This window comes from Astatotilapia calliptera, chromosome 17 (genome assembly GCF_900246225.1).
Source record: "Astatotilapia calliptera chromosome 17, fAstCal1.2, whole genome shotgun sequence".
In the NCBI taxonomy this organism is placed as follows: Eukaryota; Metazoa; Chordata; class Actinopteri; order Cichliformes; family Cichlidae; genus Astatotilapia; species Astatotilapia calliptera.
This window is the reverse complement of record NC_039318.1, coordinates 31,593,554-31,606,801: the sequence shown is the minus strand read 5'-3', so window position 1 is coordinate 31,606,801 and position 13,248 is coordinate 31,593,554. Positions and strand designations below refer to the sequence as shown.

Sequence of the window (13,248 nt, the reverse complement as noted above, 5' to 3'; positions counted from 1 at the left end):
AAGAGTGGCACAGGGGAGAAAATGGCTTGATGTGGTTCATGCTCTTAAGATAATTACTAGCAGTTACTGTCTCTTAATACACTGAAAACAGTGGCTTTTTACCATGTCACTGATCACTTTACTGCTTGATTCACACAATACCTAATCACTTCAACACAAACCGTTCAAATATGTGAGGCTTAAAGAAAAAATTTTGAATTAAATTATATTTTTTAATCTTTGTGTGAAACAGATATGTAAATCAATATGATTATGCATGCAGACTCAATGGGTTTGATTAATGAAATAAATTAGTGAGTAACTCACAGCACTTCAAAACCTACAATCAAACTAAAACCACTAGATAAAGATCAAGATTGCTAAAGTAAATTCACAATTTAAAACTTTAAAATTGAAAAAAGTTGTGAACAAAACAAATAATTTTCAAAAATGTTGAATTTTTCTTGAAGCTCTTGTCATTCTGCCCTTTGAACTTTGGGTTGTCGACACTGGAATGCTTACAGGTTTGCTGGCACAGATTTACAGGGAGCACAAGACATTTCTCCTCAAGTGCAACATCTTCACGTACTTGCTAGTATTCTTGCAGCATCATTAACACATTAGTCGGTATTTTAACACCTAATAACAGGTTGTAAAAGTCTTAGAGTGCAGTTGATCCTCTTCATTTTTAATCACCATTCTTCCCAGGGGTGTCATACCAAGTCTCAACCAACACCTCATAATGTCTTTCCCGGAGGTCTCTACATGTTTCTGGATGCTATGAATAGCTTTCTTGGTGGCCTTAAAACTTCCCTCCCACCCCACCTAGAGGGATTATGATATGTTTTAACCAGAAGTGGTCTGTGCTTTCTTCTTTGTGTCAATTATTGGGACAGTCTAATGAATGGCTTGATCTGTGGTGTTGTAAGAACAGTTGGTGCAGGAGGAGATCAGGGGCAAGCTGGACAGGTGGTGGTGGTGGTGGCGGTGGTGGTGGTGGTGGTGGTGGTGTGTGTGTGTGTGTGTGTGTGTGTGTGTGTGTGTGTGTGTGTGTGTGTGTGTGTGTGTGTGTGTGTGTGTGTGTGTGTGTGTGTGTGTGTTGCACAAGCTGGAGTTAGTTAGTTATTTTCAGTGTGAAACACTGAAGAAATGAATGTGAAGCATTTAGAGGGTCATTCTTGTCTAATCCTATTAGTGTCTTAGAGCTCTTTTATATCAGAAAGGGTCAGGGAAAATACCTCTGTGGGAAAAATATCACAAAGATAGCAATTTCATCACTAAATAATGCAGAAAAAAGAAGAAGAAAAAATACTTTTACTCATAAGCAATTTGAAAGAAACAACAACTATATTCTATTTTGGTTTATAAAAATAATTATATGTCAATTTGAGCTCATCTGTATCTGTGAGTATGCATTAAACCAGGTTTGTAATTACAAGGAAACTTTTAATATTGACTCTGTGCTAGCGTTGTAATAGCATCACTGTTACATATTTAAAATGTTGACAGTTTTTTTTCATTGTCATTAAACTGTGTGTCTCAGTTTGGGTGTAAGGAGAACTTCTCCCTTTCACTCATAGCTTTGTTAGTGAGTAGAAAGTCCAATTTCAGTTTAGTATTTGCGGTCATGAAATGTACAAAAAAAAGATAAAATTACAGTACTTTACCTGTGTGTAGTCCTGCTTTGGACGGACTGATTTAAATATGAGAGACAAGGAAACTGTTGTCTCTGTGAGGATAACTGTCTTAGAGAAAACAGGATTTAAAACCGAGGCTTTATTTGATTAGCTAATTTTATTTACAGTATACTGTGTAAATCTGACTCTGTTGAGCATAATGAAGAAGCCAAAAAGCTGCACAATTGGTCTGGCCATAAAAAAGCCTGAATTAGTTGATATTTGATAATTAGAATTTTTATGCACAGATCTAATCAGGAAATGCACATATAAAACTTTAGTCTTTACCCTCAGCCTGTGTTTGACTCAACGTAACAACTTTTAAATGATGAATTCGAAGTCTATACTCACATCATAAACAGAAAATGTGTTCTAATTATGTACATGATTCTTTAATGAACCATTTTATGGTGTACAAAAATGACAGAAATGGTAAAATAAACTGTTACTTTTCTTTCCCCCAGTGCAAAAAATACACAATTTTTTCTTTCTTTTATGCCTGCTAACTGAAAGATGATTCAACTACATGCTTACTATTATTTTATTTCATAGTTGTGAAGTTTAATTCTAGTTTAAGGGACTCTCGGTTATTCCAAGTTCACAGAGTCAATGCAGGAAATATGTCTGTTTTCATTTATATGTTTAATATTTCCGATGCCTTGATTCATCTCTTTGAATTATTGCATAGGACCTCTGTTTCTTCACTCATGCATACATCCAGTCCTGTGGGCTAACCCGGGCCAGCCCAGGCGCTGAGCCAGTCCAGATGGGTGGTCTACACCCATCACTGCTGCTCTCTCATGCTTTGGCCTGTTAATGTCCTTGTTGCCCTGATACATTTTTTCTATCTTTCTTCTTCTGATTCTTCTCCTTTCAGCCCTCACTTCAATCTTAACTAAGTCCTTATTTCTTTTCTACCTTAAATGCTTTGTTAGTTCGTTTCATTTCATTCAGTCACAAAGACAGCGTTGCACTAAAAACCTCCTTGTGATTGCTTCGGTCACAAGCAGATTGCCACATTCTGCCTTTGTTTTGCATGGAAGAAAGTGAATTGTCTGTATATACTCACGAAGGAATCATGGAGCGGTAGTGAAACTTATAAAAGTGCAGCACAAACCAGAAATGAAGAACATTCACCTTCAAAGGAAACGTTACCTTAAAACCAACACATTTCAAAAGGTGCAACTTATGCATTGAAGGCAAAGGGTCTCTACTTCCAGTTTGTGTCACACATTTCAGTTTCACTACTGCTAAGCCAGTTTTAGGCCAATGTTTGCAAATAAGTCTTTGTCCTTTATACAAACTAGGAGCAACTGCTAGGGACCAAAGCAATCACAAGGAGGTTTTGTTGCAGCGCTGTATGTCAACCTCCAGCAACCACTCACCAACCAGTTGGAGGATACACATTTTTCCATATTAACTCTTTTTTAGCAATGGTTTACTGACCGGTTTCTAGACATGGCTGAAGCAGCTGGCAGTAACCTTCAGTAACCACTTACCACTGGTCAAAGAATAACACTTTTTCCATACCTACACTTCACCTATATTTTCATTATATTTTCTGGTTACCAAATAATCTCTCAGCCTGTGTGACTGGGATTTAGAGCCCATAATCACTGATGGTCTGCTAGGTGTAGTGGAGTTGTAGCTGACCTTCTAGGTGGAACAAGAAATACTTTTCCAGTGTGGAATCGATCTGATTTAGAAATCTGCAACGTTTGCAAATTGAGGAGTCTTCATTTAATTTTATCCATTAATTCAGTGGTCCCCAACCTTTTTTGCGCCACAGACCGGTTTATGCCCAACAATATTTTCACGGACCGGCCTTTAAGGTGTCGCGGATAAATACAACAAAATAAAACCAGTACGGGTACCGAAAAAAAGAAGATTTATTCATAACACACGTGAAAAGACCAAGGAAAACCGAGTTAACGATAAAAACGATAACAAAATAACGCTGAAAACCCTGAAAACCATACATTTCACACCCGAGCCTCAACTCTCGCGGCCCGGTACCAAACGACTCACGGACCGATACTGGTCCGAGGCCCCGGGGTTGGGGACTGCTGCATTAAATCATTACACACCCAGCAACACACTGAAGGTTTTTTTGTGTTTCCTCACTGACTCAAATGCCCTGCTGTGAATATTAGACAAACAATGTTTGTGTTGTTGGTTGTATAGTGAGATTCACTTGCAGTAGACAATATGGGCTAGCTATTTGACTGAAATTATATAGAGTTTTAATGCCAATATAATTAGTGTAGAGAGAAATTCAGTGTGTAAGTAAAAAACATTAATTCAGTTTGGTATTTGCCTAATTAACAATATACATTTAGATAGATAGATAGATAGATAGATAGATAGATAGATAGATAGATAGATAGATAGATAGATAGATAGATAGATAGATAGATAGATAGATAGATAGATAGATAGATAGATAGACAGACTCAACTAAGTAGTTCTTTTAATTAGGAGAAGGAAGTTACCTGACTCTACCTAGCCACTAGTGAAAGGGCTAGCTTTTACCTTGAGGCAGACATCAACTCACAAACACCCGCAAGTATTTGTGCATGTACACAAACACACACATCACACATCAGAGAAACTTTAGCACATGAAAGGCCTCCCACTGAAGTGAAAAACATGCTCCAACAATGCTTTGAAGTCTACTAGTCATCCATCTGATGTTTTCCGTTCCTCCTCCTCTAAAAGTCTGATTCATGCATCCCTTGCAGAACTTACCTCCCCAAAGCCAAGAGACGACTCCAGCCGATCTGGGAGTCATTTGACTCTTTTCACAATACCCCCCTAACACATCCCAAACATCCAAAATTCAGCCTTACTTTTTGCATCAAAGCAAAGCAGGAAAATAAATGGTCCTAGACGACGCATGCAATCTTTGTGCAATCTAAGAAAATACACACATATGCAACAGTACATGATATGAATACCCAAATTATGCATACTTTCAGTGGCATACAGTAATTGCAGAAGCCAGTTATGGCTCAGTGAGCTGTCAGCACATTGTGTGTGTGGTTTTTGGAGTTCCTTGGACAATCTGGCAGCAATATCCAGAGACAAAATATCAAGGAAGTGACCCCTAAAACTTGGATCATTCAAATGGTTCTTGCCATGTGTGAACAACAGCCACAAATAGGCTAGTATATATTATATATTATATATATATATTAGATCTTATTAGCAAATACTAAGAAAAGATTATTAACAGTAAAAAAAAAATATCCAACAAATGAGCATTTCTTCCACAGTCACCTTTACTGTGAGACACAGTTTTGTTGACCTTTTCAAAGGCCTCTAATTAGCTTTGATGAAAAGAGAGTAACGTTTCATTGGTATTTACATGTGGCAGGCAAGAGGAGGTTCACCAGGAGAGTCCCCTCTGTGTTTACGACCTGATTGCATGCTATATTTATGTCAGTTGATGCATTACATAGAGCTTCGTAATTATACATGTGACAACATTTTTTTTTAACCTGACAGTTCAGTAATTAAATACCTGTGGTGATATATGGGCTATTAGCACAGTGTGTGAATAAGAAAAAACACACATTGTTAGTCTTTTTAGCTACAGGTGTTAATTGTTTATGCTCAGGTCACAGTTTTATTTCCTCACCATTAGTGTAATGTAATGTAAAGTGACAGAGAAAAACAAAGGGAGAGGAATGCACCAAAAAACCCCAAAACAAACAAGGATATGGCAGATACCATAGATAGATAGATAAGTTTAATTAATTTAATTAATTTTGAATTTGATGGCAGCATCACATCTTTAAAAGTTGGGACAGGGCCTCTTGAGTCCAGAGGACATGGTAGCCATGATTTCCAAAAACAAATTCCAAAAACTGATTTGTCTGAACACAAAGCATTTAAGCCATTTACCTCCATCCATTTGAAATGAGCTTTGGCCCAGAGAAGATAAGGAATGCCGCTAATGCATTTCAGTGGGCACAGAAACGCCACTAAAACTCTGTCATACGTCTTCTCTGCATGGTAAAGCTTTAACCTTTATTTCTGGATGTCACGGGGAACTGAGTTCACGCAGTGATTTCCGTGATAGAATCATGCCTGTTTTTAATGAAGTGCTGCTTGAGGGCCCAAAGATCATGAAGCATCTTATTTTGATTTTATTTACCAATTGTCTGCACACAGAGATTTCTCCAGATTCTCAGAATCTTTTGACAATATTAGGTATGTTATATGATGAGATCATCAAAGTCTTTAAATTCTAAGTTAAGAAAATTCATCTTAAATTATTCGACAAATTGTAGACACAGTTTTTTACAAATTAGTGAACCTACTAAGACGCTCGCATCAACCTAATGAGTTCCAAAATGTTCTTTTGGCTTTTCTAACTGTTTATTTACTCCATCCCGACTTTTTTTAGAGATGATTTTTGACATCAAATTCAAAATAAATTTTTATGGGACATTCCTAAGTTTAAACATTTGAGATTAATGTTCTATTGTGAATATAATTGTGATTTTTTTTCATTGATTGTACTCATTTGTATTTTTGTATTTCCTTCTGATATCTGTACCTAAATCCCATATAACGGGATTCTGATTGCTAACAGATACCGATCATGCCTATCATTGGTTGCTAGTGTACATTGTAGGTTCTGGTCATGAAGGTAAACCTCCGCCATATTACAATCAATAACATTCACTCTCATTAGCAAGTCGTTTCAGTGGCACAGCACTGAGTTGAAATTAATTAAACTCTGCCACATCACCTTTTTCAAATAATTCTCTGTATTTTATTGACAGTCCTTGATATCTGTTCAGCAAAGCGCCACAAATCTCTTCTTTCAGTCAGTTGTATTTATCATATTTAATAATGTTTCAGTGGTATTTGATGATCTCATAACCTCATAACTCATAACCTACCTTCCACATGTTTTTGGACTGCCTCCAAAATGGAGCTGGTGGCCTGGTGTAGACTTCGCCATAGGGACACTGGGAGCGAGCATTACGGATGGCGCCACTGGGATGAGGGGGGCAGAACTGAGGCCAATGTGGATGTGGCTCAGAATCATATAAACCCTGTCCACTAATCATGCACTGGTTGTCTGGACTGGAGCGCGACTGGAACATTTTCGAACAACCCAAAACTGGATCTAAGGAAAAAAAGGAAATAACAATTAGTCAGCAAATTAACCAATTCTTGTAATGAAATTGTTACATTATCCTTATTAAATCATGATTTATACTTGAATTTCTCAGCAAATATCTTGTTAAAGAAAGGGAAGCAAGAGGGCAGAAAGTGGCTGCACTGTTGGATTTGGGGCCTGTGTTTGCATGAGTTTATATTCGTTACTAAATCAGCAGGGTTTTTTTAGACAGCTATAGACTCCAGCTGATTAGTTACCAAAGTCTAACATGCTGTTAATCTTGAAAGTAGGGCGTTTTCCCTAAAGACATTAGAGGAATAATTTCCAACTACATTAGCACACATCAGTCACAGTGGGATGTATCTATCACGTGGAAACAACTTGTAGGAGACTTTAGGCATTTAGCAGAACAGCTGTCCTTCACAATTCACTTGCCTCATTCACATAAGTGGTTATGCAAAAAGGTCACTAACTTTACTACTACAACTGCTAATACTACTACTTCCTTAGTGTCTTTTTTTGTTTGTTTCTGTCTGGGAGCCTTGCTGTCTCCCATCAGATTTGAGAACTTGATTGCATCCACTTACAGGATTCCCTCAAATGTATTGAGTTCAGGAACAATAGTAACTTACTTGAGTTTATTTGTGAAATGACTAAATGGCTCCACATTTGATTTACTAAAGGTTTAATTCCATAAAACGTTTAGTATTTCCATTAACGAGTGAATAGACGAGCAAACGTGATTACTTGTACGACTGAAATAACAACAAGCAGCATGCCCCAGATGAAAGCATCTCTGAGGCTGTGGCCTAAGCAGAATCAGTTGATGTATAAAATCAAAAGCAAGTTTGATTGGAATAAAACATTTATGTCAACCAGCCTTTTATATTTAATTGTTAATATTATCAGCCATTGAAATGGCAAGGGGCCTATTAGGCAAATAGCAGGCCTATTGTATTTTCTTTTATTATTATATTTATTATTTTACTTGCTGGAAACCAAGACATTAAAGATCTATTAGCAGTGCCAGACAGGGGCAAACACATTTGATTTTTCTAACTTAACTCTATTTATCACTTAATACATTACTGTGCACCTCTTCATTTCTTTATATTTTGCTAGGAAGATGGAAACACATGTAGCAGTTTATCAAAACACGCAAACGTATATGCAAATACAGTATACAAGACAAAAACAGTTTTACACGTCAATATTTGCTGTGACCACATTTATTCTTCAACACAGCCTGAACTCTCTTAGGCACTTTAACTTTCTTCTCATTTCTTTACGGAGTGTTCAGGAATGCTTCTCCAGGCTTCTTGAAGGACATTTAAAGACCTTCTTACCTTTTGGTCTCTTCGCTGCTAAGAAGTTCCACACACAGCTTCAATAATGCTGAGGTCTGGGTTTTAGGGAGGCCAATCCACGACTGATAGTCAATTTCTATCCAGGTATGCTTTTACTGGATTGGCAGTAAAAAAAAATGCTGAAAAATGAAGTTTTTGCCTATCAAATCCTTTCCAGACTGTATTGCACTGTGGATCAAAATCTAATGCTGATGAGTTCGTGATTCCATCAGTTTTGACAAGATCTCCAATGCTGCAGGCTGAAATGCAGTCCCAAACCATGAGAGAGTCTCCAGTGTGTTTTACAGATAGCCCTCTTGCCACAAGTGTCCAGTGCAGTTCTTGTTTAATTTGGAAAACCTAAGAATTTTCTCCTTAAGAATGTCTTCTTCACAGCCACCTTTCCACAGGGACCACTTCTAATGAAGCTTCAGTTAACAATAGTTGGACAAACAGAAAGCCAGATGCATCTCTTGGGACCTGTGTCAGGTCTTTATTGGATTTTTTTCCCCCCAATTTCTTAAAGACATGACTTTCAGATTTAGTTCATCAGCTGTCAGTTGTTTTATGGGACTGACACTTCATCTTTTGTCCTCCACTTGTTCAATTTCCTCAGATTTTTTAAAGACACATTTCCCACCATGCTGAGATATGCCAAGTTCTCAGCTAATAGCTGTTTGTGAATTACCTTGTTGGTGCAAAAATGCTGTTTTATGCCTGTCAACTGTGTAATCCTTGGCATTTCAACTAAAGAAATTGGAAGAAATTATGTGTTTTTGAGACAGGCTGCTGGTAACAAAATGAATAAAGATACAGTGTGATACAGTTCTTTGCTAAGTTGTCTGTTTTGTGTTGACACAACACTGGCTCATCACTTGAGTGAGCGGCCTTTTTATGCTTGAATGATTCACGGGACAGTGCTAAGTGGCTTGACCATTCCCCTAAAAATGGTCGGACTGGAAATGAACTATTTCTCAAAACCACTTTAAAATTATTATAAGAAAGTCTGACTCCTAGAAAGTAAAATATAGATAAAAGAGGGGTTATTCAAGACTTTTACAGAGTGCTGTGCTTAAAAAGTCTGAAACTATGTTTTAACTGGTTGGGAAAAGAAATCTCACTTTCTTGGAGTTATTTTTATTTTTTGCCTTCAAAAGATTCAAGAAGATGTCTAACATGGAGAATCACTGGTGACATGAAAGGAATTAAAATGTTCCACTCTAAAATAAAGGTGATTGGTCCTCGCGGAAACAGACTGGGGAGACGAGCCCAGAAGTAGGTTAGATGGGGAGAAGTCGACAATAGCCGATGATCCTGAGGGGGAGCCAAGCAAGGGTGCAAATGTGGAGGTAAGTAAGCACTTCATATCAAAATTACAATATCTGAGTGCAAATTAGCTGTCATAGAGGAGTAGTAACACAGAATACATGCAAAATAAGAGAGCATTTATTACAGCAGAACAGCAAGCAGAACTGATTGAACACAAAGAGGGGGAAGGGTGAGAGACTCGAAGGATGTGCGCGATTATAATCTTGCAGTGTCTTCTTCCTTCCCTCCTTATTATGTGGGAGGTTAATTAGCTAGGCATATGGCTGTCTAAGCACAGTGCAAACAGTGCTTAATTGCCTTTTATTCTGAAGCCAACATCGCAGAATCTGCCAGGCACTTCTATGCACCGTGTAAAACCGTGTAGATGACGTAGGCCTGCCATGAGAAAACAGGTTTTTGTAAATGTAGAGAAAGGGTTTTGTCCACCTAGCTGCATTCCTGCAAAAATGGTCATCTGGAACAAGTGGTTTGTTTGTGTGGGTTTAGTGTGAGTCTTTGTCTGTGGTTTGTGGGCCTCTCTGTTAGGCCATGAGCAAGGCATCTTTCTTAATTAACAATTAACTAAGTGTTTTGTGGGGATGGCAATGCCACTCAACAAACCTTTTGTCACCCAGTTATCCCTACTCCATTACTAATTCATAAAGTGCACATTTAGATCAAATGGATGGCTGGAAGTGAAACACAGTATCACTGCCTGTCTTCTTAAGTGAATGTTTAATGCCAGTTTTCACAGTTTCAAGACATTATAAAACCAAATCCCAAAATATTGGAATGCTGTGTAAAATGTAGATTCAAAAAATGCAACATCTGCAAATCTCATAAATCCATAATTTGCAACAGAACATGTATCAAATGTTTATACTGTGAAATATTACTATTTCTTGAAAAAACAATCTCCAAAAAGCTGTGTCAAATTTTTAAAAATGTGATTCTGCAATCAAATTCAACATGTTTTTCTTTAAGTGATACATTTTCTCAGTTTAAACAGTTTTTCTATGTTATATTGTGAATAAAATCTGGGTATATGAGATTTGCAATCTTGTTTTTATTTATATTTTACACAACAGCCCAACTTTTTCCCAAATGTGTGAAAGCACTGTGTGTGAGAAACTGCAGCTGCCTTTAAATTGCCATACAGTTACTACAGTCATATGTGGCTAGATGCATGTCATATCAACAGGGGTACAGTTTGTGCCTGTAATAACCATTTTATCATTTACTCTAATATTCCCCTTACATTACAATAGAATGAATCAGTTGGAGAAAGGGACGATAATTATTTAATTGATTTCTTTTAAAAATGTATATTTTAAAAGCACAGCCTGAATGTGTTTTTTGTCTTCCTTCCTTTGAATCCAGGTTGCGTCTCATTCTTGCACTATTATAGACCAACATGGATTATTTGAATGAATTTACCTTATTCATTCATTTTCCTTTTTATTCATTTACCTTAATCTGAGATTTCTAAGACAAAACGCAACCACATAGCATCCTGTGTTCGCTCAGTCTCTTTAATTACGTTACCCTAGTTAACATGGCTCATTAAAAGTTACACGTTGAATGACCATGCAACACTCTAAACAGTGTGACTGTGATGTCCTGATCTCATGAGACCACCATCTTATGACCCCTTGCTTGTTTAACAAGTGTTACCCCTAATTGAGCCTTTTGATTTGCTTTTGTTGCAACTGAGAACTAACACCAGTATTAAAGGTCTCCTGCTGCTCTGAAGACACCGACTACAGTTAAACTAAGCCACGGGGGTCACTGAAAAACAACAAGCAGCAGCACTACAGGGGTTACATTTCTTTTCATTAGGTTACAGGCCTGGTGCCATTCTCTGTAGATGATAGATGACCTTTTTATCTGTCATGAGTGACTAGTTTTTATCTTGATCTTGACAAATTTAGTTATGTTTTTGTGCTCTCCTGCTATGCCCTTCCAGTCCATCCACAGATGGCTGCCACTTCCTGAACCTGGGCTGTGTCTGTGGTTGCTTCCTGTCAAAAGGGAGTTTTATCCTTACCACTTTAGCCAAGGCCTTGCTCATAGGGAATTGCTGAATTGTTGGGGTTTTCCCTCCAATATTGAAGGGATTTGTAGTATAAAGCACCTTGACTGTTGATGTGAACTGCACCGTTTGAAAAACTAACTTGAACTGAATTGAACTGCATCAGAGTTTTAGTAATCAAACACAGTCTGTATATAAAAGATGGCCATAGCCATTGTGATGCTATCATTAGTTTGTGGACTCACCCTCAGAGTGAGGAGAGAAACCAAGTACACTCGACATTCTTTCATTTCATTTCATTTCTTTATTTATTTCACACATGGTTCAACAGTGTTTCATTTCCTACATACAGATCCTCCTTCCCATTAACGGCACTGTCTTACCATTCGCAGTGTGTCCAGTTAAGCACTCCTTTACAATCTTTTTTTTCCTAAATTTACAAAACATACATCACACTGTATTGGAGAAAGCTTCTAGTCTATGAGCGAGGTAGTTTCCACAGAGAATTTGATATACTGAAAGTGGACTTGTTTTTTACGCAGGGGAAATTATAAAGAATGCATATTTAATGCATGACCTTTTTCTACAGTCATTCCATCTATCAACCAAACCAAGCTCAACCATCTCCAATTTACATAAAAAATTTTATGTTAGAAAACTTTCATAATGGTTGTTGTGAAATTTTTCCTTCATATATCACATACATTTTGGGGGAAAGGGTCAGTCTGCCCACTTTAAGGCCTTTTTCCACACACTGTGTTAACTATTCTAGTTATAACTGAGAAGATAATTTTGTTAAATATATAATTTTTTTTGTCCTCTCAGTATATTTTACTCTGATTTATCAGACTTTCTCGGGGCAGTTGGTCTCAAGATTATAGGTAGGTAGAGTAGGTCTTAAAAAATAAAGATTCCATAATGTTCTTCTATTTGGGATAGACTATGTTCTGATATTTTCGTTTTTCTGGTACGGCTTCTGATATTTGCACAATCCTATCTAAGCATGAGAATTACATGCAAATAGCATTTTCTTCATTTTTGTGACTAAGAATTTCCGTTAAAAAGTATTCTACATCCTACATTTTTCAGCATTGTGTAATTCAACTACATCCCATTCAGATATCGTCACTAGTTGTCTTTTGCAATTTGACGTTTTTCATTAATGTGTGATCAAATACGGGACTTTGAAGGAATGGGGGACTTTTTTTTTTCATATTTTAACAAGCCAGTAATCTGACATTACATTGATGGCTCGGTCTCAAATGTTAGATCCCGATTAATGGTAAGAAAGACCAGTGAAAGCTTCTGGCTTTTATCTTTAATAGTTTTAAGATGTTTTTCCTGAAGACAATCTGATATTTGAAGCTAATATCAGATTGTTTCCAAGCTAAAATATGACAGCACTCATTATATGTTCAAACTTTGTACCATAAAAAATGATACAACTTGAAGATGCTCAGGTAGGAACTGTTCTAAAAGTTGAAACCCTTGTCCATCTTTTATATTCAGTCTACGTTATTAATTGACTACTTTGATCATGACCCCGATAATCAAATAATCTATTTTAAATCATAACTGTCTCTGTGTCCATGTTGCACACACAAACCTTTACCCACCCATGTTGAGGCAGGAAGTTAGGAGTATCATTGCTGAGGATTTTCTGAGTGTCTGTGTCACAGATGAGAAAACATACACACACATACACACACACACGGACGTCTGCCTCATTAAAACCTATCCCATAGATGTACTACTTTGTGCAGCTCTTCA

General features: G+C 37.2%; 1 protein-coding gene across 1 annotated transcript in view; it reads right to left on the bottom strand.

Moving 5' to 3' along the window:
• The window catches only part of tfec (transcription factor EC), a 43,529-nt gene that overhangs the window by 27,052 nt on the left and 3,229 nt on the right, over positions 1 to 13,248 (bottom strand). The window contains exon 2 of the mRNA XM_026148086.1: positions 6,569 to 6,798. Within this exon, the coding sequence (XP_026003871.1) occupies positions 6,569 to 6,775 (207 nt within the window). The 5' untranslated portion in view covers positions 6,776 to 6,798. The remainder of the gene's footprint in view (positions 1 to 6,568; positions 6,799 to 13,248) is intronic.